This window comes from Furipterus horrens, unplaced genomic scaffold (assembly GCF_987537825.1).
Source record: "Furipterus horrens unplaced genomic scaffold, mFurHor1.1.pri manual_scaffold_12, whole genome shotgun sequence".
In the NCBI taxonomy this organism is placed as follows: domain Eukaryota; kingdom Metazoa; phylum Chordata; class Mammalia; order Chiroptera; family Furipteridae; genus Furipterus; species Furipterus horrens.
In genome coordinates this window covers 7286730-7314050 of record NW_028327182.1, presented here as the reverse complement: position 1 = coordinate 7314050, position 27321 = coordinate 7286730, and the positions used below count along the sequence as shown (strand labels likewise).

Here is a 27321-nt window from a genome sequence, read left to right as displayed (position 1 = left end):
TAGATGAAGGCATATACGTGTAAATTATGCACCTTGATTTGAGGGTGGTTGTGCCTTCTTCTGAGAGGTTATGAGAGCGTGCTTAAAACCATGAGAGTCAAACCTTGAGTAACTTGACCTCAACATGTCACAGCCGCCTGTGGGTCTCAAGAAAAACTAGAGACCCACAGTTCAAAGAAAGTAGAGTAGGTGCTGGGACATATCGTGGTTTGGTGATTTACAAATCAGAAAGGCCTAAACGCACTGCTAGGCGTGCTTGAAAGTAAACTAACCTGGGTAGGCTCACACACGTGAGCCTTTTGGGTGCGTCCTGAGATTACACTGTGTAATTACAGTCAACGTCTGCGATGATTTTCATTTTTTCCTCCCCAGCGCAGGACAGCCTATGCACGCCATGTAGAAGGACGTTCAATGAAGGCTACACCAAAAGGTTTTATAGTCAACTGACGGTTAGCTGGCAGTGAACCAGATACCCCAAAAAAGAGTACTACTCCATATTCAGGAATTACCATCAGCAGTTTGGCTTTTCTTGACAACATCACCAGGCAGAGTCTCAAAATGCAACAGTGACCGTGACAAAGTCATGCAATTTTACAAGATGATCAATGACCCCACTTGTGTCCCATTATCCAATCATCTATAAAGGCTTCTATTTTGAGAAAGCATCGTTTTTCTCTTCCTTTTCTTTTGGAACATATAATTAAATATTGCCTTTCTATATTTTAACTCTCTCTTTTTTTTTTTTTTTTGAGGGGGGGGTAGACTCTCCCTACTATAATGCATGTTTTTCCTATCAGTTTTATCTGTGCTATTTTAGCCAGAGGCCTCTGGGGGGAAATAACGGATCCTAGGTATGTTAAAGAAAGTGGTAAGACAACCTGGCGACTCCACAGTTTTCAAGTAAACAGAGTCCCTGACAAAACTGGAAAGTAATACGTAATGTGGGGAGTAGTAAAAAAAAAATCTCTTACAACTTTGTCTCATACCTCACAGAATGAGCTTTGGCTCTGAGTCTCTTAAGGCACAAAACCTGGTAGACAGCTTTTATTGGTGGCCTGCACTTCTGATTTGGAGAAGGAAAAAAAAATCCTATAACATATAAATATAAACATAAATATAAATAATAAGTAACTTGGTTAGAGCCTGAAATCGTTGGGTGAAGCTGAAGGAAAAATCCAAGTAAACTAACATCTTGTATGTGTAAATATTTGTTGCTAGTGTTAAAAAATATACATATAGTATCGTTCGGACAGTGTAAAAATGATTGGAAAAATGACTTCAGAACAGGCTGGGATCATGGTAGAATCACAGTGCTGTCTCAAAAATAGTGAAGGCTGAAGGCTGTCCATTAGGAGTGTTCATAACCACCGGGCCATTCTGAGTAATATCGGGATAATTCCTCTTGAAGTACACCTGTAAGAATAATAAAAAAGACAGGCATAAAAAGAACATGTTTAAAGTTTTCAAGCCCTCCTCCCTAAGTCAATGCATTTTGATGTCCAGTTCTTCATGGGCAGCAAACTAAGCACAATTAAAAAAAAAAAAAAAATAGAGGGATGCATGTATTCTGTAAAGGAAGTAGGCCCATTAAAAACCCTCAGCGGGGCTGGGCTTGATGCCGAACAACCTGTAGATCCACTTTCGTTCTGATCGTCCCGATTCACAGATAGGTTTTATCACTACATTAAATTGATAAGCAGAATCATTTTACTGACTCAAAGCCCGGAGAGAAATTAAAAACGGGGTGACAAAGAGGCTGGGGACTCTAGCGTCTGCACGAGGGTTTCTCATTTTCACACACAAAATGAGCACAATAGCTCTGGATGTTAATATCAGGTTGTAATCCCTGCATTTTACGAACTCTGATTGACAAGTATTGAAACGCGGGCGTACGTGTATGAAATATCCCGGCGTTTAATTTGTGCGGCAAAGCAGTTGCAGGGCCTATAGAAATGTGATCTGTTGACAGTGGGCAGTAATGAAAAGAGAAGCAAAAGCTTTAACAATGACTCAACCAAGCAGCTTCTCTAAAATGCAAGATGATACCAAATAATGGGGCAGTTCTTTGCCCAGCCTTTGAGTTCCTGAATTCTAACAATTTCTAGCTGAACTCAAAGAGATACAGGTTTCCTGATAAATGTATAATCAGAACATAAAGGGAATGAAATGCTGTCAAGTTTCTCTGTTCCGCAATCATCAGTTTTTAGTGGCTGTATCGTATCTCGGTTCCTTGACAGATGCGCCTAACAAAATGAAATAATGTCACGACTTGTGAGCTCTTATCTCAAAATGCGTTTGGGTGAAAAAGGCCTTCAAATGTAATTTTTTTTTTTTTCTCAAAGAAGAATGTGGAAAGTTTTGTGTGAGTCTTTAAAACAGAAAATGTACCATCTATCTGAGGCTGCCAAGGGTCATGAGCTGGGTCTCTTAGTCACACGATTCTGGATCTATTTTATAAAACCTGGCCCCAAATATATTTGTGGGTGCTGTCAACAGTTATCAGGGAGATAATGGGCTTCATAGACAAAAATGAGGAGCGCTGAGGCAGCCACCTTTATATAAAGTGGACCTTTGCTCTTGTGGCTTACACACTTGCTATTCCAAAAACCTCACTGCATGTGAAATACTACGTAGTGTCACTTACGGGGGAAAAATAAGCAATTTTTCAATAATGCTTGGACCCTACTGGGTGAACCCTGGGGCTATTTCCATGAAAATGCCAAGTACTTAAAAATAAGGCTCTGTGGGGACCTCACCAATATCATCTCCCTCCTCCAGGTTTTAAAGACAGCCGTATGTTGTGTGGCCTCTCTCACCGCCGGGCCAGCGTGGCGGTGGCCCTGAGGCTGGAAGTTGGTGGCCGCAGAGACGAGAGAGCTGCTGGAGACTGGTTATGTGAAAGGGAAAGTACGCACGGGGGCGATGAGACGAGGCAGAGGGGAACTGGTCGTCCCCGCCGACCACCGTCCCACCTTGAGGACATCTGAAGCAGAGTACTGGGCCATGCTGGCCAAGACTGGGGTCCCCCACCACAGTGGCAGTGACGCTGAACTGGGCACAGCGTGGTGGACCACAATGCTACAGACGGTGCCCACTGCTGTCGCTGATCCAGGTGACTTGGCTCCCATCAGAGGCGCGCCAGGACGGACCGCTGAGAAGGCAGTCACGCACAATTGTCCTTTAATGACCCTGGCCAGAGTGTGGTTTAATACACAAAAATAAATAAATAAAAGCAGCCCAAAGTCATCTCGTTTTTTGCTGCTGGGTAGTCCTTCCCAAATAAGCACATTCCCTTCCCCGTAACTCGCTTAATGTAACGTCCTTAATGTAAGGACGATGTGCTTATTCGCGCCTTTTCATTAAAATGGTCCTGGCTTCATGGCCCCAAACACTAGAAACTGAATACTGAAAACGTGCTTCCTGTGTGTGTATAAAATCCTTTAGTTGACTATTCTTTTTCTCACCTGGTGCCAAGTGTCATGACACACTGCCCACCAGCACAGCACAGCACAGCACAGTGTTCACGGTGCGGGGTATGAAGGTAGCGTGTTAGCAGGGTCCTTGTGTACAGGCTAAGCCTCTGGAGAGGACCCATGTCAGCCCTCTGTTCCGGGACTCACTGCTGACCCTGGAACAATCACTTCGCATCCCTCCATCCTGGCTGCCTCGCCTGGGAAGAGAGGCAATGACCGGCCTCCTAAGAACTAATTAATGGCTACAAACTGCAGGCTGAAAACACGCTGAGTTAAGTGTTGGGTGTGGTTATGATGCTGCTCCTTAGTGGCCCCTTAGTCCCTGGGAAGGAGCAGCTTCCCCTCCCGTGAACGGTGAAGACAAAACATTTGGGAGGCCCCTCTGGGGATCTCGTGATAGTGTCGTTCCAGAGCCCCAGAGCTGCAGGGGAGGTGCGCTGGGTCCAGTGAGTGTGGCGATACCCCGGGAGGCAGGAAGGCAGTTAACTGTATGCACAACTAATGGACATAATCTAAAAGGGGGGGACAACTGGAGGGAGGGGGGCCACCGGGTGGAGGGGAGCAGAGGGAAGGGAAATTGGCACAAATGTAATATTTTAATCAATAAAACACATTAAATCTGAAAAAAAAAAAAAAAAAGGCTATGGAGGTTGGAGTACTAACTGGTGACTCTGAACAGTGACTTAGGCTCTTCTGCCTTTTGTCAAAAAAGGGATAATGCCAACTCAGAAGGGTTTGTGTGGATTAAAGAGACAATGTCATAAAAGTTCAAGTTCAGGGCCAGAAGGATATAAGACCAGTGAGTGTTCAGCTTCTTGTCCCTCTTCTCTTCCTTCTCTTGGGTTTAGTTCATTATAATTTCTCTAATATAGGCTGAACCTATATGGAGCGTTTAAAGAGTAAATTGTCAATAAAGCCACCACCATGGAATTAGAGCTTATTAAATGCAGCAGGGCAATAAAAGCTCCTCTGCAAGGATAAAGCTGAGCATTTTTTTAAACACTGCACTCGTAAGGCATTATTCAATATGTTGAAATCTGGCTCCAGGCTCTGCCAGTTTCTTCTTCCTGAACTATATGGCCCAACCAAGTTCAGTGCCAGTAACTCTGAAACTAATCTTCAAATCAGGGCTGACTTTGGTGTACATATTGGCATGCGTATTGTCAAAGTTAAAGAACAGTGGAGAGTTAGAGAGGACTTCTTCTTTTAAGGTAATGGAAATGCATTTTCTCTCCCCTATCCCCTCAGAAATCACCCTACACAGTGAGGATATTGTAAATTTTTTTTTAAAGCCCATCTTTGATGAATTCAGAAGTCTCCTGAAATCCCAAACGGCAAAATATTTGGAAGAGCTGCCATATGCAACTGAATCCAATAGGGCTGTGACAAGACAGAGAGAGGGCACCCGTGGGAGCAGACCTCGGCAATCACGGGAGAGTACAGCCCTCTAACTAACTGGCAAATTCTAAGGGAGGTGTGTCCACGAGGATGCATGCACATTGGTAACGTAAGATCCTGGGAGAAGAGAGATTCTAAAATGCAAGGAGCGTTGTAGCTGCGAATCTCTGCAGCTAGGGAGGAGGGCAGGCTAAGTGAATGTATCTTCTCCATTTTTCTCTTGCTCATATACATGCGTGCGCACGCACACACACACACACACACACACACACATTCTTTTTCTGAATCACAGGGAGCTTTCATGTTGAGCAGAGAGAATTCTCTTTAGCCTCAAATAATGCCCTAGCCACAACTATTCCTCAAATATATGGTTTAGGAAAAACTTACTTAATTCAAAGGCCAGTTATAGGACCTTTTATAATAATAACACAAAACAAGTAGTACAGGACCTGTAAAATACATAAATAAAAAGTGAGGAAAAAGAACAAGACAAGCACATGACAGATGAATACTTACTTACCGAACAGGTGAAAATTATGAAAAATATATGCAAGACAGTCAAAGAAAATATAGTAGAATAACCAATAAAACAGACAAAGGACAGATAACATATACATGATACAGAAGAGAATCAAATTAAAAAATCAAAGATATAATTCAAGTGAACTTCCAGAAATAAAAGACTTGAATCTAGTGACCAAAAGTGCATTGATATCGTAACTATCTTAAAAATTGAGGAAAGAAATTCCTTGGATATCCAGGAAAGATCAAATTATGTCTAACTTGGACATAGTCTTCTCTGTGTGAAAAAACAATGCTGGAAGACCTCAGAGCAAAGATGACCCCAAAATTTTATAACCCGAAAATTGTAATTAGAAATGTAGCAGATTACTATTTCTTTCTTTCTTTTTGATTTTTAATTTTTTAATTTTTTTAACTATTTCATATATATGTTAAGCCAAGGATTCTAACTCCAATGAACCCTCCTTTAAGATGGTAAAGTACATTGTTTTTCAACATTTTATTATTCCTGCCACTGCAGTGCTGATTACATTTCACTTTACATTGAGATTTAGTACAAATTTACTATTTATATCTGTATTTTTCTGTACTGAAAGGAGTGTCATGAAATATTTACTAGTACTACAAAAGATACAATGTTATTTTTATCCCATTCCCTTCTTTTCTATTTCATTTCTTAAAAACACCCCAGTCATGATTGAATAAATGGATCTCACAGCCCCACTGATGGGTGGGTCACAACCCAAAGTTTAACCAATTAAGAGATGGAGAAATTATTATTTAAAGCAAGTAAAATAATAGAGATTCAGGTATTTTTAAAGATTTGAAAGTAAACAGAAGAAAACTAAACAACTAAAATCTGGTGGTAAAACAAAGAGAGGGAAGATATGTTGTCATTGTTTATCAGGGGAGTCAAAGAATAAAAAAGAAATAAAGTATTCCTAGAAGAAATGAAAAGAACATTCATAAAGCAATAAGTAAAAACCTAAAATTACAGGCTACAAATTAAAAGCTTAAAAAAAAAAAACCCACTAAAAACTGAAAGTATAACATGATAGAACTAAGAACAGACCTATATTCTCAATAAATGTAAATGGACTAAACTCATCTGTTTAAAAAAGCCTAAGATTAAACCTCAGAACTAAGCCTAACTACATGCCATTAACAGAAGATACCTCTATAGTTTGATATTAAAAGATAATCAAAGATATACCTGGCAAATGAAAAAAAAAAAAAAAAGTGAAAGCAGGGGGCTCAATTTTAGTTTTAAACCAGCTTGGATTCAGGGCCAGCAGCCTTAAATGAATCCAAGAAAAGCAGTTTAAAATAGCAGAAAATGTTTTAAAAGTAGAAAAATAGAATTCATAGTGAAAATACAAGACATGAAGATCTGTGGACTGAAAATCACAGCATCAAAATTACCAAAACAGAAATGACAGGAACTATAATGAAGCTTGTTATAATTCATCTAAGTCCAACTCACCTAAATAAATAAGGATAGAGAAGATCTAAATAATGTGATTAAGTAGATCTAATAAAAGTTATTAAACTCTCTACCCTAAACAGACAGTAGCCCCTCTTTTTAAATGCCCAAAGAATATTCACAAACATTGCTTATATACTAGAAAACAAAAAAGTATTAATATTATACATACTGCTCTGAAAGGAAATAGTACAGACAAATTTTTTGATCACAGGTAATGAAAGTCAACACTGATGAGTAAACTGGAAAAACAAACATAAAAGCCTCTATTCACCAGATAATTCTGAAGAGCTCCTTCTCAAAAATTTCTTGGGCCAAAGAGGAATCAACACCAAATCGCAGAATAGCTATATAAAAACCTAACTATGACAAAGCCCCTATACACCAGAACCTATATAACTGGAACAATATTCAAAGAACAATTCACAGCCTTAATAGAGTTATATTAATAAATAAGAAAAAATGAAAACGAATGCATTCAAGAAGTAAACAATAAAAACCAAAGAAGGAAGGAATTAATAAAGATAGAAACAGAATTGGTAAGGTGTAAAACAGAATACAAAAACAAGTAAATCTGAGAGCTCCTTTGGGGGAAAAACATGAAACTCTTTAACAGTTAATTAGAAGGAAAGAATGGGGAGTAGGGAAGGAGAAAGCAAAAATACTACGTAGCCATTGGGAAAAAAATGAGAGAACTCTATGCAGTGGTATAATCTGACATCTAATATTAAAACTAAGGAAACAGAGAATAGCTATCACTTGCACTTGGAAACCAGGGTCTATGTACGCACAAGTTCTGGCTGACGCGCAGAGTAAATAACTCAACAGCTCCACTCTGGTGGAGGCTCCATGATGATGGGAATGGCAGAGTGACTTATCTTAAAAAACAAATTAAAAAGTAAAGATTTTGAATTTTGTAGCATTCGATGTATTATTTGTTAAAAAGCTAGTGTTTAAAAATAAATTTTAATCACTTAGAGCCTCTAAGGCCACTTAGAAGAACTTTGGATACTTCTTCTGTGATTACAGAGGGGGAAGAGTTCAATCCACAGCCTTAAAAAAAAAAAAAAAAAAGATCCAACTTTTATCATCGACAGGGAGCCTCCTTTCACATTCGTGAAATGCTCTATCTTCTCCGCAGCACTTGAGCAGGCCCTCTCTTCCCTGGTCCTGGTAACGACAGTCTGAAGGAGCTGGGCAGCTGAGGACTACAGGGGAGGGCAGCTCTGTGCCATGGGGAAGGACCCTGGGGCTCAGAGATGCTGGGTGACATACAAGCCCATTGGGATCCTATGTGAGTGTCTCCTTCACCTATTCCAGCTGGTCAGTCTAGGCTCCTAGAATCGAGACATCAGGATTTTGTAACTTTGGGGTTGTATCTGGTGATGTCACAAATAGATAAAATAGCACCTCTGCTATACGCTGGGAACAAAGGAGCTTCAGAAACCTCAGAATAGGTCTGCTTCATCATGGAAGAGCTGAACTGGGTCCCCTCAAAATGTACATGTGGACATCCTAACCCTCCGATACCTTGGAATGGAACTATTTTTGGAGATAGGGTCAGTTAGGTTAAGATGAGGTCATATTAGGGGACCCTAATCTAATATGACAGGTGTCCTTGTAAGAGAAGGGAGATTAGGACGCAGGGGCAGAGGAAAAACCAGGTGAAGACACGGAGAGAGCTGGGCATTTACAAGCCAGGGAGAGCAGCCTGCAGCTTGCAGAACAGCGAAGAAATAAATTTCTATTGTTCAACAGACTTATCCCATGGCACTTTGTTATTGTAGCCCCAGCAAGTTAACGTACCCTTCCGCGTTATGTCTCCCAAAAGTACTTCCTCTATAATTTCATGATCATCTAAGAGGGTCCATTGGAGAGTGATTCAGTGCCTGTACCCACATTTTCAGAGAAGCAACTATGTGGTCCAGAAAATGTGACTTATAAGTAAATTTTCCCAGATGTTGAGCTTCAGTTTCAAACGAGTGAATTCTAATCTGTCAGAGCGGAAAGCTGGCTGATAGGGCTAATCCTCTGGGTGTCACAGTTTTGAATGGTGTGCTGATATTTGATGCTTGCACATGGAGTTGACCGTCTGACAGTTTGTTCTCCCAAGAGGACCAAATGCGCACAGAAACAATGCCAAGAAGATCTTCAACTGGGATGAAAAATCAAGATCTATGTATTTCCCGATGTGTTTTTGTAGTGGTGACCTGAGCCAGTAGAGGACCGAAATCCAAGAGCCATGATTGGCTGCCATGTGAGCTTGAGGGACCGGCCCCACCTTGAACCCCAGAAGAGACAAGGAGCAGCATTTTCAAACTGGATACAGTACACAGAACCTGGGCTGGTGTCCAATCGCACTGCTGCTCTCCCCGGACCACACCAGCCCTGTGACCTTCAGGAGCCGTTGACCCAATCGCCTCATCCATAAAGTGGGATAAAAAAGAACTGCCGTGAGGATGAGGTGAAATCACGCATGTGAGAACCACGGGAAATAACCTGTAAAGAACTACACAAATGTAATTTACCGTGATTACGTCTAAGATTGCTGGCCCAGGAATCACAAGATTCCCAATTCTGTGGCCTACGTGCTTTTCTGTATGTATGTTACACTTGAATTAAAACCTTTACCGAAAGAACAGATTTCTATTGATAATTCTGTATTTGCCACAAACTAGTGTAGCGCCAGTTATATATGTATATAGTGCCACGTTCCTCCTAAGGGGCCTTAGTTTTTGCATCTGTAAAGTAAGAGTGTTGAACTCTATTATCTGGGCCTGTCTAAAATTCTATGATCTTTTCTCATTACTTAACACCTTGAAAACATACAACAAATTTTTTAATTGTGGACTTCGACACGTAGGTGGGGACATGCCTCTTTGATGTAAAATGCCTGATGTCAAAGGACAAAAGGGTTTGTGAGATTCCTGGCTGTTTTTGTGATGAGACAGGGAATCCCACAGGAGCCCTCAAGCCCTATGACTGGGAGACCGTGCAGGAAATGAAAGCGCCATGTGGATTTCCGGAGTCAAAAAGAATAGCGTTCCAAGTGTGGCGTCCCTACATTCGCATGTAACGTAAGTACTTGGGAAAAGTTCAGAACACAGACTTCATCATCCCTAAACCTAGGGCTTACCTCCAATTCCGCCAGTGATTCTGCGAGCTACGAAACACTGGGCAATTTCCTTTCCCTCTCAATGTCTCAGCCTCTCGAACAGGCAAAACCAACAACAGCAGAGTCTATACCGCGGTGCATGGCACCCAAGTTGCAGGGTCTCATCCTCCTTGCTCATCATAGTGATTGCTCAACATAGGAACTGAGTCTCTCTGTGCTCTTCTCAGTTTTTTGGTTAATACTGTCAATGATGAGGGCAGGCCTACCGTTTCCCTGGTAGACCTCTCTAGACCTAACAAACAAGAGTCCTCATATTTCCCCCCAAGTTCTCCAATTTCCCAGATGTACCATGACAGCATTTGCATGTCAAACATGCCAGGCACAAAGTAGAACAAAATGCAACAGATGTGTAACATGTGAGTGTTCTGTGCCGTATGAGACCCTGACCCCGAAGAGCCCAAATGCATGAAAAGCCCAGTCCGAAATCCCTCTCTCCGGCATACGTGAGCCCGCACATACCCTGTACCCCAGCCCTGCCATATCTGCTGATTCTCAGCAGACCTGACTTCAACCTGGGACGTGTTGTTAAGGCCGAGCCATGGAGCTGTGTCTCCAGAGGCTTATAATTGAAAAGGGCACACAGTACTTGTTACTGTAGCCCGTGGTGCCAGATTGTTGAGGAGGGAACCGTGGAGACACACTCTAATTACAGCTCCCCGCGGTGCGCTCACCTGTTTGGCTGTTTCGGTGAGGGCAGCAGCTTCTGCCTTGCCCAGCTGTTGCACCATCTTGTAAAATAGGCTCTCCTGATTCTGCAGCAAAACATAGGGCTCATCATATTCTTTCAGTCTTCCTGAATCCAAAACCTGTTCATCAGCAGAAAGAACCCATTAGCACACAATGTTTTGCAGGAACGTATTATAACTCAGACAATGTTTCAGAAAGGGAGAATAGAGAGAATCTGTTTGGGTGGTAGGCCTGGCGGGTGCTAAATGGTTTGATTACCCTGTTTTACTTGGCAGACAAAGGCCTCACCCGACCTTTTATTATTATAATGTTATAGGACAGGGAGAAACTGAGAGTTTTAGGCTATGATTATGGGCACTCAGCAGTCCCGTGGCATTTTCACATTCAGCCTACGGCCTTCTGGGTTGTTTTCATTCATTAGTGCGTTTCGCTCCCAGACGCTGAGCTTTGAGGGCTCTATCTACATATATTCGGAGTTGGGAAGTTCCTTGATTTAAGAAAACCAAACTCAATTTATCTAAAAAAGTAGGATGATGCCGTACAAACCAGATGGCAGTGACCTGACAGAAGACGAACTGCCAAGCTGGCTTGACAGAATCGGAGCCACATTTAGGGACGTAAACACCTCGGGGGCCCCGGCCGCAGAGACAAAGGTGCACCTTGGAAGCTGGTGCTGGTCACGGCTTATTATTCTGAGCGTGAAAGGTTGGCCCAAGAGCCTCTGCTCAGAAGAACTCTCTAGAAATCCCATTTTCTCTTTGGAGAAGACTAAAGAAGCAATTAAGAAACTGAGCTCCAAGTTCCAGTGATCACGGCCCACGTGGCGCGCAGGGGCGGCCCCGTCTGAGTTGCCGAGGGTCCCACTATCTGTCCTCACAATGACCTTTCCCGGCTTCCCTGTCCCCCTTTCGGCAGCTGCTGCCTTCCAGCCGTTTTATTGCTCATTATTATGTCCCCTGGAAATGGAAAGGGAGAGGAAGGGGCTCTTCAACTCTGCATTTCTACTTATTAGGGGCTTTGGTTAATGGCTTCAGAGAGGGGAGTTGGGGAAGAGCCTGAAACAACTGGCTCAAGTGAGGTACCCAGGAAAGCAGTTCTGACGTGACGTGGCACTTAGTTCTCCATTTAGGCCACATTTAGAGTGAATTTATCTGAAGAGAATATGCTGAAACTCTAAGCAGGACACAGGGCTGTCTCTCCACATCTAGGTATTACAGTTGATGGTGTCCCATGGTGTTTCTATTTTTAAAACATTTTATTTATTTATTTTTAGAGAGAGGGGAAAGGAAGGAGAAAGAGAGGGAGAGAAACATCAATTGACTGCCTCTCGTACATGCCCTGTGCCCAGACCAGGGACCAAACCCTCAACCGAGACACGTGCCCTGACTGGGAATCAAACCTGTGACCTTGTGCATTGTGGGAGGAGCCACATTGGTCAGGGCTGTCCTATGGTGTTTCATGGGAAACATTTATTAAGTCTCTTACAAAGGGCATTTTCCTGTTACTCTTTTGTTTACTCCTGTGAATCATTGCTAAGGGCAGCTTTCTCAAAAGCACTCAGGAATCATTGAATCTGTCACATCCACATAATAATTAAAATGTCTCCTATAATTTGGTATGACAATTTAGATACCCCGAATGTGTAATTTACTTAAGCATAGCATTATAGAGAATAACCACTCCTCCTCATGTGGAAGAAAAAAAAAATGCAGTTTTAAAATACATGTCTCTCTCGTGCTAAAGGCTAAGTAAATAAGTGAGTCAAATTACCTCATACAATGAAAAACTTGACATTCTGCAAAAGCAACAAGTGAACTTTAAAAACATCATCACTTCACACACGCACACGCGCACACACACACGCACACACACACAGTTGATGGAAAACGCGTTCTCTGGCTACAGAGACTTCACATAATTTTTAACAGTATTTTTTTCCTTGTCCGACGTCCTATTCCATCAAGTTCGAGTGAACAGCCGATCTTCCCACGTTCTTGCACGCTGTCTGAAAACACAGAAACGCCGCCGGGGTGGGGCGTCCTCAGAACTGACCGGCGTGCAAAGCGGCGGAGCCAGAGAAACACGGACGCTCCCTCGAAGCACGAGGATGGACTATATAGATGGGAGGAAGATCCCTTTGGTCAAAACCCTGGGAGCCTGACAGGCACCGGCAGCTTCATGGCCATGTTATTATATTCTCTAAGGGGAGTTTTCCATTTCGCAGTGGGCGACAGAACCATGGTCACGTGTTCTAAGCTTGGGGATTATGCTTTAATTTCTGTAAGAAATGACTGAAAAACGTAAAACAAATATGCCTCTTTAATACTCTTCTGATAGGCATTAAAACAAAATACTGTATCTTAAAATGAACTACCTTGGTACAGCCCTGAATGGAGGCGTTCACAAGACCTGCGGGAGGAGGTGCCCTGGCGTCTGTACGCAATGTAACAAAGAGCGGGGCTGCTTTAAGACCAGCGAAATCGCCCACTAGGAACGCGGCAGCCTTGTGAATTGGAAATGGAGATAAAAATAGGTGTGGGCCGAGCATTCTCTGTGCCGCGTGCTCACAGCCGTCCCTGTTCATTCTCAAAACAGGAAGACGAACACACCAAGTCCCTCCCTCCCACCCATCCAGGATGGAGGGAGCACCTAACACCTCAGCACGGGTGTAGGAATGGGAGACTCATACATAAGCATGAGAAGCTCACGGTGAGAGATGACAGGTGCAGTGAAGCAACATAACTGGTCGAAGCTGCAGAACCAGTAGACGGCAGAGCTGGGATCCGAACCCAGATCTGAACCCATTTTCTTTCCTTCCCATGTGAGTACCCAGAGAAAGACACTGTTTATTATCAAAAGTAAAATAGGTACTTATTTTAAGTATCAGAAGTAAAATAAGGGAGATGAGAATTTTAACATTCAATTTTCTAAGATACCTTTTCACACAGTTGCGATCTTATATTAACTTTGTACAATTTAAGAAAATATGCCTATAAACATAAACATTTCCCCAATCCGCTTTCCACTGCAATTTTATTATACTCGGGGCTCAGATGATTTACTGTGCGCCTGGTACATATTTGCAGAAAAAGAAAACCGATTTCATTAAACTATCAGGATTAATAAAGAGCAAGTAACACATGGCCAAATCATGTTTGAGGAAAATTTAAGTAAACTTTCATTAATTCTTGAATTTATTTGGCACACATTTACGGCATCCTTAACTGCATTCATATCATTGCGCTAGATTGCTGTGGAAGGGGCAGAGATATTAAGTCATAGCCCCTGCCTTTAGGGAGCCCATCCTGAAAGGAGAAAGAGAGAAAAAGAAAATCCTCAAGTGTCTACAATGCAAGAAAGCAAGCCCAAGAAGAAGAAGAAGGCTAGCTAGCAGCAGAAGACATGACTTGTGGCCAGAGGTTCTGAGGATGAACTTCAGGAGGAAGGAGAGCAGTGAGCTGGGCCTGGAAGAATGGATGGACTTGAACATACAGAAGGGGAGGGGCGGGGTGGATAGTGGTCGTTCCACTGGGGGTGAGCACGTCAACTCCTCAACGGCAGGGTCGTGTGGTTTTCTTTGCCCACGGGGGCATCTCCAGGCCCTGGTATTGTCCCTGACAAGTAACAGGCACCACATACACGCCGGCTGAAAGTTAAAGACCAAGGAAACTAAATTCAGGGCGGGACTGGGTGACCGCCCAGTGGTGTAATTTGGCAAGAACACAGGACGAGGTGAAGGGCAGAAACAGCGTAGCCATCTCAAGCAGCATGGTGTAGGGATTCTGGGGCTAGGGAGACAGACTCAGGGGGCCACGCGCCTCGGGTTGACGGCTACGGGCCAGAGGGAAGGGAAAAGTGAGGGAGAGACAGCCCAGGGTTGAGGACAGAAGCCGAGACTCATTTATATCCCTTTATTGGCACAGAGAAAGAAGAGAAGGCAGTGCTGCGGAGACTAACTCCAGATGCCGGGGCGACAGGCTGAAACAGGCCAGGAACAGCATTTTACCCAGGTCGCCTTTGCATTTACTGACTTGAGCAAAGATGCTAGGCCTTTTGGAAGAAGTATAACGCAACACTCCATTTTCCTTTTGTACAAAGAGGCGCAACTTTGGATTTTTATTTTTACCTCCTTTATCCCTAGAAGAAAAGTCCCCTGAAATCTCCCGCTCTGTCTCCATTCTTCCTGTAACCCAAGTCAAACTGCAGACGAAACCACGCGCTCCTGGCACTGGGACAGCAAGCCCTCCGCCCCGGGACCTCTCCGGGAACGCGCCCCCGAACTGCTCGCCGGCTCTCTAGCAGGTGAAGGAGAAACACAACGTGTCGGATGAGTCAGTCAGTCAGTTACGTAAGCTCAGCAAAGATGTGTTTATCGGGCCTGAGTATCTGCAAATATTCCAAGCAGCTGTCCCAGATAGAAAAATTAAATGGACCCATTGCAAAATAATTTAATCCATTTTAATGGGCAGGATGCCCTCGGTGCTAGTGGGGTGGCTGCGGGGGAGAGGCGGAGGGCAGTTCAGGGCGGAGGAAGTGCCTGGCGATGGGAAAGAAGAGAGGGCTGGGAACACTTTCCATATGGTGACCGGCAATCAAGGGACATCCCACTGGGCACCAAGCAGAGTGAGCGGAGGGGGAAGACCTGAGTTTCAGACGCCTGCTTCTGGCTGCCAGGGGACAAAGGGCACAGGGACAGTCACCCGGCCTTGCAACTTGAGTCCCTTGGTTGGTAAAAGAGGTGCCCGTGATTTTCTCTGAGGCAAGAAAGACAGCGTGGCAAGTTTTACTCAAAATCCTTCCTTAGGTCTGGTCATGGAAGTCACCCTTCTCACCTGGGGGGGATGAAGACAAGGTCAAAGTGACCTCCACAGCTGCTCCCCCAATGCCCCTGCTGTTGCCTGTAAGTCCCCTCCTTCCCCCTGCATGGCCTGCTTTTCTCTCCCGGGTTGCTGCTGTGTTCCCATTAGTCATTTTCCTCTCTCTGAAAAAGTGAATAAAATCTCTTGGCCTATTTTTGAAGGGGCTTTTCTCTTCTGGAACGTTCTTACTGCCGCCATGTAGGCTTGCTGAAGGAAAGGGCCAGAAAGATGAAAAACAGAATTTGAGTAAAACTCTAACTTTTCCAGGAGGGTACGTTAAACGGTTCCTGGTTTTGATTTCCACCGGGAAAACCACTGACAAGAGGTTTGCGTTTGGGAAGACAGGTGAAGATTATAAAGCCATAAGATTGCCTATAAGCAGAAGAAGTGGAATCCGAGATTCTCAGCCCTGGTGTTGGTTCTCCAGAACTCATTCCCGAAGAATTCTCTAACTACCGACAGGGAAAGCGTTGACCATGGGCAACGATACTGTCAGCGCAGCTGTAGATCTTCATGGCTTCTTCTGCTCGTGCAGCCAGGGAGAATCCCGGGTGTTATAAAGACCAGAGTGGGGGGGGCTTGGTGCTATTGGCTGGAAACAGGTCACAGGCAACCAGCTAATCCTAAAAACTACAGTGAAGAAGCCGTCTCTAACGCAGAGATAATGCTGGGCATTAGGAGAAAGAGGATTTCTCATGTGTCTGTCTTGCTCCCCTGTTTTGTGGCAACTGAGCGAACGAGGGAGATTAAATTAGCTGTCATTACGGCGACATCATGTTTAATAAAGTTAAAGCTGAGAGAACATCTTCGTAAAATAGAAGTCTAAGCCTAATACATTAGTGACGCTTAATGAACCCAAACTGGGTAAATCCCTTTGGAGAGCCAGCGCAGAAACAAAGCTATTAATTAGGCCAGGGTTGCTTCCCAACAAGACTTCTGTCTCATTTACTTCCAGTAAACAAAACCATATCCCTCCGTCTTTGTGTCCAAGTATTCACGAGGGCAGCAGAATGTAATCATTACACCTTCCGCGCTTGCAATGACACGGCCTCAGGATGACAACATTGCTGGTTATGCCCTTCATTAGCATCTGTCACTTCCCCAGCCACTCCCGGGCTGGCCACCTGCCCTCCGAAGCATTAGGCTTTGTAGCCGATTGACTTGTCTTTATGTCCTTAAACCTTTCAGAATAACAGAATAGACAAATTGCTTGTTTTCTGGCAAGGAAATAGGTATTTCTAAAGAAAGCAAGAAAAACAAATTGCTTCCCAAATCAAAGGTTGGAGAAAGAACGTTACTTATGGTGTTTTGCCCCTACAGGGAGCCAATGGTTACTCAAAAGCTCGGGAATGAAGGACAGAGTTTACACCTGGGTGGATGGAGCAGAGGGAACAATTCCTCAACTCCGAAGCCAGGGAATGCATGTCTCGAGTCCCCTGAGGTCTAACCCTGCCACCCCCTATAAAGGAGTCAGCGATAGAAACCAGCTCTGACCAAAGTATACATACCTGTCCAAGTAGACATCTCCTGGTGGGACTCCCTGCCAAGCCGTGGCATCACTGAGGACCTCGTGGCGAGAGTCCTAAGCTAAAGGTCTCCCAGGATGGGAGGAGGGAGTGGGAAGGCAGCTCACACGGAAGTGCAGGGCCACCACAGAAGATGGGGCAGTCATCGCAAAGGTCATGTGCTCCAGAGAGAGCTCCTGCACTTCCTGTCCCCAAATCCACCCCCTACCCCCATTCTAACACGTTCACCAGCTGCTCTGGCCCTACACCTAGAAGCCAGCATGGATGCCTCTCTTCCTCATATCCCACATTCAGTCCACCCCACAGTCCACTTGGCTCACCTTCGTTATCAACCCCAAGTTCAACCCTAGCACCTCCACCTGAGCATCAACCGCTTAGAGGTCTTCCTCCAAGTTCCACGGCCTGGAGAGCCGTCCTTGGGCATGGCAGTTGCTTTCTCAAATTATCACCTGGCTATTTCCGTCCACCCTTCCAGCCCTCCAGTTCTATGTGCCAAATGTCCTCTATTAAATCCTTTCTGTTGAAATATGTTGCTTTTCTGACGAGGCCCTTTCTTCCCAAATATGCTCCTTTGATGACACAGCTTGTGAACATTCCGACAGCCGAGAAACCCGGCAGCCTTACCAACGACCCCCTGGCAGTCTAACTGGAAGGCTAAATTGGTGATGGAAAGGAATCCAACGGTGGCCGGGCAAAAATTACTACGGTCTGTCATTATGTAACACGAAGCCATAGCTTCAATTTAGAATATTTTCATGGTTGGCCATCTTAAACAAAACTGGCAATACAAATAAGCTTTTGGTTTGAAAATACGAAATTAGTGGATATGTTCTTTAATAGCACATTCTGAATGTGTAGTTAAGGATGTGAGTTCTTGTCAAGAATGGGAGGAAGAACTAACAGAAAATGAACTTACTGTAGATTTCTATCCAGCTTAACAGGAAAGGCGACAGTGAGAAAAGGAACATACAGAGAAACAAGTGGACGGCCACAGGTGAGGGTCTTACCATGATCTTGTCACTGTCGATAATGGTGTTCAGCCTGTGTGCAATGGTGAGCACAGTGCACTGGGCAAATTTCTCCCGAATCTTTTTTTGTATTAACTCATCAGTTCTGGAATCAAAGAAGTTGAATTTAGTTCAGTAAAAACAGACTGAAGACTTAAAGAGATGATAGGATATTTTTCTAATGGTTTTAAAAATCAATACGTTAACCAAGAGCTTGTGCTTTAAAAATCTAAGTAGAAAGTCTATTTAGCAATTTACCATTTCTCATTTAAAGAATGAAAGAGAGTCTTCCCTTCAAATTGCTTCAAACTACAAGTGTCTGAATTTAGGAATCTAACACTCTTAGGATGCTTAACACTGTGTGACATGCTTTGGTTTCTTCCTCCACATACCAGAATTAATGCTATCAAGAGATGTCTTTGAGGCCAAGAGAACACTTAGAAAAACTTCTCACCACCATGCAACGGTTCTCCATTTTACCACATTTAAAATTCGGGTTCCGGGTTCCAGGGAATTCGTCTCTGTACCTTAGATCCACATTTGCTGTCGCTTCGTCAATGATCAATATCCGATTTTTCCTGAGAATAGCTCTGGCAAGGCACACCAGCTGCCTCTGTCCGACACTGAAGTTTGATCCAGATTCTGCTAATTCAGTGTCCATTTTACCAGGAAGCTCTTCGATGGTTTCTTTAAGTTGCACCTGCAGATACAGAACAAAGAATGTTTTCCTAAACAGCCTGCTATTGAAGGAGACATCAGAGCTTTGAAATCCTTGGAACCTCTTCTGTATCTTGCCTGCATGCCCACGTGACAGGGATAGTCACTCCCAACTAGTGTTCACTGAGAAAGATGGTTGAGTCAACTCCGGACAGAAATATTCTGACTCAAAAGCACAAACTTAATGGGAGTCAAGATTCTTCTTGGTTGCCATGAGTAGGCACAGTTTGTTCACGTCCTGTCAATTTCATGAAAACGTGTACAGTACGCTAAATACAATTATTCCTTGAGTAAAATATAGAACATTTATAGGTGTTCCTTTTTCAGTTTTCATCAAAATTTAACTACAGGAATTTATAGAGAGAAATCTAGAACAGGGATTGCCTAGGGAGGGTTAACTATAATGGACACACGGAACTTTGGGGGGTGAGAGGAACGCTCTGAAACTGGATCGTTGTGATGGTTACAAAGCTCTACATTTACCAGGATCATCAAGTCGTGCGTACAAGGTGGGGATGTCCTGGTACGTAAACCACACCTCAGTGAATAAAGATGGCAACTCATCTCTGTGCCCCCATCCCTGACAAGACACCCATGAGGAACCCTTCCCAGGGATTCGGTAAGGAAGTCTCTCAAAACATGAAGGGATTTCTCCCAATGCAGTCTACACAGAAGAGTTAAAAGGCCCTATGGCTGAGTCAAGTTTCCCAAAATACATTTTGCATGGGAGTACAAAAGGAAAAAAAATTTTTTTTTGTTATGGCAGAAAGTATGGCTTCTAAAGATACAATCTTACCAGTACCTTGCTCTTTCAGACGATTTTAAGGTTTAAAAAACACAAATTCATATGTTGGCAAACTGTACTCCACCTACTAGTAAACATGGAGTCTGTTTTGGTGACTGTTTTTTCCCAAATTTAACCCCATATTACAGACCAGTCAAGCGCACTTGCTTCAACCTCATCCATGTTTTGCAGTGAATGAAAACTCATGAAAATCAGGGCACAGCATAACATCTTACTTCCCCCAGATTATGGTGACAGATGGAGTTTATATTAATTTATCTCCAAAAAATTGTAATTGTAAGTAAAAAAAAAAAAAACCTCTCTTAATCACTGCAGATCAGCAAAGAAACTATACAAGGTGCTATAGCTCAGTTCAATGAATATTTGTTTGTTGAAATGTTATACAGCAAGAGCCAAACTCGGGCTGTACTTGAAAGTTAATGAAGAAGAGTAAATACTCTTCAAATGAAGAGACAAACAGACTGATGAGGGGCAGAGAATGACAATGTCTAATTACAGAATGCCAAGGGGGAGTGGGCCACATTTTCAGGCTATCCTCAACGCTGAGGCGCTTCTACGAATGTGCCCTGGAATTGCTTTCATGATGAAAGTCCAACCTCAGCAAACAGAAATTCTGACTTAAGATTACCTATGGTATTGGTATTTGGCATTAGCATAAGAGGTATGCAAGATCTAAACTGTAAGATTTAAATTGTGGTGCAATTACTTGTACTGAAAATTATAAAACGAAGATGTCAACTTCACTGACGCGTCGTAAGGGAGAGAGCACTTACCAAGTATTCTTTTACAACACAGAGTCCTAGATCCACGCCCACGCGATAGAAATGATCAAAAGTATGACAGTGGCAGGGCCTTTCTGAGCTTTTCCTGCTGAGCTGGCTTTGGTAACACTTATGTATGCAAACTAGTCTTTCTTAAGACACTTCCTGGCTACAAAGAAATAATCTCGCCCTTGCCTGACACTGATCACACCTCAACACTAGTCTGGTTTCGGGCCATCTTTTAGGTCCTTTGAGGTGAAGAACATTAGGCACGTGACCCAGAAAACACTTTTCTGGGCTCTGTCTTCATGGAACACGAGTGGGAAGGCCCACTGTTAATGTTATCACACATTCCTGTTATGGTTATGTCTCAGGAACCAGAAAGAGAGACCTGAGTAACGTAGTAACTAGGAGTTGTAACTGGAGAATTTGAAAACATGAGATAACAGTGTTAACGTTACTACTACATTTCTTAAATGAGATGACCGTATATGTAAGAGCACACCCTTGTTCTGACGAGGTATCTATTTTATATAAGGGTAAATTGCAGCATGTAATGAAAATTTCTGCAACACACTTTCAGACGGTTTAGCAAAATATAGATCGTAGAAATGAGAAAGAAGTGTGGCAAAATATTGACGACGAGTGAATTTAGGTGAAGGGCGTATGTGTGCTCCTTGTTAGCCCCTTCCTTTGACTTCCCTGTGATCTGAAAACTTTTGAAATGAGACACTGGGACCGGAGGCCAGACAACCTGGGCGAGAGCCTCGCCTAGCTCTGCCAACTGGGCAGGTTCCTGAGCTTTCTCTACCTTCGCTCCCTATAACAATGCTATAATATTATAATAATAAAGGTGCCTACCTCCTAACATTGTTGGAGTATAAAATTAGAATGGATACGAAGCAAGAGATCAACAGACACTGCCTATAGATAATGCCATTCGCTAGCCTCCCTCCATGCCCTGCCGCAGTTTTCTTCTCTGCATGTGGCCGCACCAAAGCCAAGACACAGAAACTGCTGACCTCATAGCGTGAAACAAATTCATCTTTCATTTTATTCCCAGAAAGTTCCCAATGTAGCTCAAATAAAGGCAGATCTTAGTATCATCCACCACTGCCACCGTCTCATCATTTTTAGACTTCCGTGAGGCTACCTAATTGTATTTTAACTTTGGCTCCGACAGGCGACAGCAGTTAAAGCCAAGTACTCAGGTGGCTTTTGACAGGATTTGTCTCCCAATGAACATTTCTCCACTGTCTAGGGAACAATGTTTTTCTAGAGTAATTTACTATCTGAGAATCTGTGAGGACAGATCTCAAGCTCTAAAATAAATAGAAAAATAAGGTACCAGTCATTCCTGTTTCATTTTTTAAAGGCGTGTCACGACCACACCACAAAATGTGCCCCGAGAGTTCGAGAGCAGCGATCCTCCGACCTGTCTTTATATCTGATGCGGGGCTGCTCTCCCCACCACTTCTCCTCTAGAATTTCCCTGGACAATGACTCAGCAACTTCAGTGACATTAGAGGTGCACTGGCTGTCCCCGAAGGAGAGGGGGGCGTAGTTGGCCCGATCTAGGAAAGGAAAGTCCCCAACGCTGGTGCGCAGGGTGGGGGCGTGAACACTGAGTGCTGACATGTCTTCCCAAACTAGAATTACTGGCAGGAAACGGCCGGGCATCCAAATGTGCTTGCTCACAGCCACAGCTCATGTATAAATTAAAGATTTCAGAGCTATCCCTGGAAGAGGGGCGTGAAATGGCAAGAACTCAGGTTCCAAATACCAACCAGATAAGCAGCTGACTGGGAATTGCGTGCTTGTGTTTTGTTTTAAAGAAATGAGTCCCGCTTCTCTGAAATGAAGAGAATGGCCTTAAACGTTCAGGCCATGTTTATTAAGCGCTTATGTTTTAAAAGCAAAAGGCTGAGCTAGGTCCTCTGAGGGATGAGAAGTCTGTCTACGGCTGAGAAGTCTAGGTATGGTTTCTGCCATCCCGAGGCTTAGAATCAATGTGTGTAAGAACGTCCCTGAATACACAAAAATAATTAGTATTAAAAGGCACGACACAACAAGCCCTGTGAAAAGAGGGGTTAAGTCGTTTTCGACATTTCAATAATCTTGCTTTGGGTTTTATTAAATGCCAGGCAGCATCGCCAACGTGCCGTGCCTCCCCGTGAACTTTCAAGAGAAGTTTTTACGTATGTGTGATGTATAACTGGCATAATTGCAAAAAAGTGACACGCACTTAAATATGTCAACTATTTAATCAGATATAATCAAGAAAAATCTAAACAAGCTGAATAAAGAGGTTGCTAAAACTTGTATGTAAATATATGAAATTACCTAACATTTTCAAAATATATTTCAATATAAATAAAAATCTTGTGAGAAAAAAATTTAAAAAACAAATAAACAAGAAAACAAACTACAAACCAACAGCACCTTAACAGTCAAACTCTTTTCATGCAAGGGAGAGGAAATTCAAAGAAGTGGTCCAAAGGAAAACACTATACAAATAATAAAAAAATACTCTAGAAATGAATGTTATTGGTATAAAAGCAGAGCCAAAGCTCTAGGGTTCTGTGATCTGCATTTCCTCTGCAGCACTAAGACATGTTTACTAATAAATACTTATTATCACGTGCTAACTGAATGATTTCCCTTTATAAACACTTTTTTTATATAAAACTTCAAAGTATTTTAGTCTGACCTCATGTATCTTTTAGTGAATAATGAAATTGTTTGTCTCCACTTAGTACTTGTTTCCTAAGGCCACAGGGGTAAAATGAACGGTAGCTACTAGGTCCCTAGGAGAAACTGAACCCATAATGATGACCTCCAGTTCGGTGCTTTGATGTGGACAAGATAATGTATCTAGCTGCTTCGGGTTCTAGGAGCAAAGTTAGAATGAAAACATGAGCCACTGTGTTTTTGGTTTTCATCATCATCAATATACACATTTTACGAGTATCCATGTCACGGATGTTCTCTTCGGTGGCGAACAAAGTCAGCCAAATTAAACATCTCCCCCTGTCATTACCCGCAGTGCTACCCATGCATGTATACTTACGCCAACAAGTTAATTTTGCTTTATGAATTACCTCTTCTAAGGCGTCCCACAGTTCCTCATCCGTATGCTCATTAAAGGGGTCCAGATTTTTCCTCATTGTTCCGGTGAACAAAACAGGTTCCTAAATACCGCAAAAACCAGGGGTGTTATTCTGGTAGCCTCTTTTCCTTTGACTCCAAAGCTAACTTTCAGAACAGAATTAAAACTCAAAAACACAAAATTCACTGTAATCATGAGTTATAAGGTTGCAAATGCTTGTTTTCGGAACAATCTATTATTAATAATTTTCCATTGTATGCAGTCCAAAATATCTCCTGGATCATGGAACACTAATAAAGAAACTGCTAAGTGTGTCATCGTAAGAAGAAAATGAAAAAGGAAGGTCTGATTTTTAAAAATGTCATGCTGGGAGGGATATCTGCTCAAACAGAAAAAAACAGGAATATCGTTATTTAAGGAAGTTTACATCAAGGGAGCTATATACATTAATTGTCAATCCTGGTGTGATGCTGGAAAAATACCAAGGGCACAGTTAGTTGAGATTTGTGCCTCAAAGCACAATTGTTAAATATTTTCACATTTGCACTGAAGAATAAACTAGGATATTTTCTCCACTGGTCAAACAACCTTTCGGGATTAGAAGTCTCTTCACATGTTTGAATGGGACAGCCTGTTTTCTGTCCAAAGAGAATGGAAGTTAATGGGGCCACTGGCACCTCTATTTACGAAGAGATCGCCCCTGGTTTGCATCGGCTAATCCCCACGTTATCTTGCCTGTGTGTCAGGATTCCATGACTCACAGACCTTCGTTAGTAACTGCAAGGGCCAAAGAACCTGAAACCCACGGTGACATGCGTCGCACTGAAATTGTTTTCACTGAAATAGCTCTTCCTATTCATCTGCTTCGAGAAGGACCACCACGAAATTACTCTTGAAATGTATCGGCCTCCTTCTGGGTTTCAGGAGTGAATCTGGTACCTGCACTTAAGTAGGCGGTTTAAGTTGTCTGCCAAGGGGCTCTGCTAACCCAGGCTGTAAGAACATGGGCAGCAGAGAAGCGCCCAACCGGCGGGCTTCAGTGCAGGTGGTAGAGCAATGACCAGGAGCGGACGGGTCTTTTCCCCCAGGGCTGGACTCCAGGGGACCACCGGCCTCAAGTCGGGCCTGGCCTTGGGGTTACACTGTCCCTCTTCACGTCTCCAAAGCCTGAGCAGAAAGATGGAGAAGGTTGCCTTCTCTCCACTCTAGCTATGAAGAAATGGCAACTCAAGAGAGCCTCCCTCCCATACTGTCTTTTTTTCCTACGTCTCAGTTTTAAGACTGGCAAGGGAAAAATGAAGGCAGAAGACAGACGCTGTGGCAGTAAAGAATGTGTATCCCTAAGCAAAATCCTACATTAAAAAGGATGTTGAGAAGGGCATTTTATTCACACAAAGTTGATAAAGTGGTCAACATGCCCCCAAAGCGCTGAAAATGACTGGTCATGGGTCATTTCGAAGTGACGGGGTGAACTAAACTGCAAAAAACCCCAGAGACCCAAATTTAAGGCCTCCCTTAAAACTAGCAAAATTTAGGATCAAAGACTAAGCCATCTAAGCAATGGAAAGAGTTCCCTGTCAGGAATAACCATCACTGAACTTCAGATTTACAGAAAGAAAAAAAAAAAGCTTCTGTTACTCCATATAACTGTCCATACTGAGGTTCCAGCAACCTGGGTGATTTGTCTTCCTTTGATGGTCTCCATGAGGTTTACAGAACTGATGAGGCCGGGCTGGGGGAGGCTGGTACCCATAACTCCTCGCCCATCTCTGACTCTGCCCCCACTTTCCTGCAGGGCTCCAAGCTCCAAGCGGTATTCTACTCCGGGGCCCAAACTGAGAGTCTTTGAGAGCCGGTGTTGCAGAGATAAAGGGACTGAGGGAGGGCAGGTTACGGACTCAGCTTCAAGCCAACAGGGCAAAGTAACAGATGGTCTCTTTGCTTCCGTTAAAGACAGGACAGGACGGTCTCTCTGCCCACCTCTGCGCACGTGACCTGAGAACCTTTTCCCTTGGGTTCCTCTCACAGAGCAAATCCAGGCTTGGTAAGAGGTCTAGGGTTTTAGAAAGTGTCCACCTGGTTTTTAAAGTACATGCTAGAGAGGAATTAACAAAGCTAACTACAAGAAATTTGCTTTGCTTTTATTTTTTTATTTTCTACATAATTTATTGCGAGGTGATCAATGTTCAATAAAATACGAGTTCTCATCCTTTGCTCCAATTCATGTCTTCTTGATCACTCTTTTGTTTTTCCTTCCAAAATGTCACATGCCACACCTGAGGCAGTGAAGGATTTTTAAAAGATGGGCTTTCCTTCCTTCGTAAGATGGAGACAGGACTCGGAGCACAGCACCTGGGAACGGTGGCTCTGGTGGCGCAGGGAACAGGCGCGGGGACCCACGTTTAAAGTTCTGTCACCTATCTCATAACCAGGGCCTCTCTCTTGTCTCTTCCCCCATGTTCTTCTCTTCAATAAACTCCTGGATGTGGCTGCGTGTCCCCAAAGACCGGGGGACTAAAATGGGATTCTCCACAGAAAGGGGAGTTGCTCCCTCGGCCCCCTGCCCAACGCCGGCAGCCGCGGGAGGCTGAGCTTGAAGCAGAGACCCCGGGTACTCTGTGGGCCTCAGGGAGGCTCTGCTACTTATCACCAAATCACTGCTGATGGCCGTAAGAAGAAAGAAATTACATTTAAGCATTTTTCCAATGCAAAGGGATCCCCACTTCCATCTATGCTGTTAGTCGAATAGAATATATATTTGTTTAGCAGTATGGGATAGGAGAAAACAGTTCAGTAAATAAAAACGCTTCTCTTTGTTAAGACATGCCAAAGATATATTTTAAAATGCGTAAAATTCCACTCAAAACGTGGTGAATAAAAAGACTGATTCATTAAAACATTCACCGATTAAAGCTCTATTTTTCTTTAAAACCCACGGCAATTGGTTAACCACGTCCGCTTGAATAGGCCCGTGAGTCTTCTGCGTACTGTTCCCTTTGGCTTCTGCCCATTCTGCTCTCACCCCCTGGCAAAGTGGAAACCATTCTGTGACCTTCCAAAGGTAATAAACGTGCTCACCGTAGGCGCCACTGCGAGAGCAGATGAGGGTCCGATTAATCATCATTTCTGATAGAGGGATAGATATTATTACTTAAAGCTCCCACCTCCAAGCAACGAAGTTAATACACAAATCTTATAAATGAGCGTTGTGAAAAGGTTTGCAGGCAGAACAGTTTCGTGTGGACATTCATGGCAGGACACACAACCTTCATGAAAATATACACTAAATTTATTAGCCGAAGTACTATATTTTTTTTTGGAAGGCACACAATGAAACCCCATTTACTAAGCGTTAGCTGGCACGGTACAGTTAGAAAAACAAATGCTCTTGTTCAACGTAATATTTGAAATGGAGCATGAGGATCCAGCCTGTTTTTCCACTTGGTTTAGTTTAGTGTCCACTTTTTTTTTGTATCCTTTGTAACACAGTCAGTAGTAATTTTTTCCTTTGTTACTAACATAACACAAGTTCACACAAGTGTGACCCCGAAATGGCCACTCTGAACCAACGCATTGAGAGGAGTAAACTGATAATCCCTCAACCCAACCGCAGGACGGAAAACAAGTCTTACTCGACCTTTTGTGCGTACGACTGGGAGGCAAGCCTTTCATTACCCTAAAAAGAAACCCTACCCACTAACCTTCGGATACTTAAAACGGCCCGGGACCAAGACAAAAACACAGACAAGCGGTTACGAACGAGGCCGATAGAGCACAGCACGTTACTCCTCGTGGTTTC

At 43.3% G+C, this 27321-nt stretch overlaps 1 protein-coding gene across 2 annotated transcripts in view; it reads right to left on the bottom strand.

The window, feature by feature from the left end:
- Positions 1-730: 730 nt before the first annotated feature.
- The window catches only part of ABCC4 (ATP binding cassette subfamily C member 4 (PEL blood group)), a 196610-nt gene continuing 170019 nt past the window's right edge, over positions 731-27321 (bottom strand). For both annotated transcript variants that reach the window (XM_090257992.1, XM_090257993.1), the window contains 5 exons: positions 23515-23604; positions 18658-18830; positions 18131-18236; positions 10723-10857; positions 731-1413 (listed from right to left, as the gene is read on the bottom strand). In XM_090257992.1, the coding sequence (XP_090114118.1) occupies positions 1306-1413; positions 10723-10857; positions 18131-18236; positions 18658-18830; positions 23515-23604 (612 nt within the window). In that variant the 3' untranslated portion in view covers positions 731-1305. The remainder of the gene's footprint in view (positions 1414-10722; positions 10858-18130; positions 18237-18657; positions 18831-23514; positions 23605-27321) is intronic.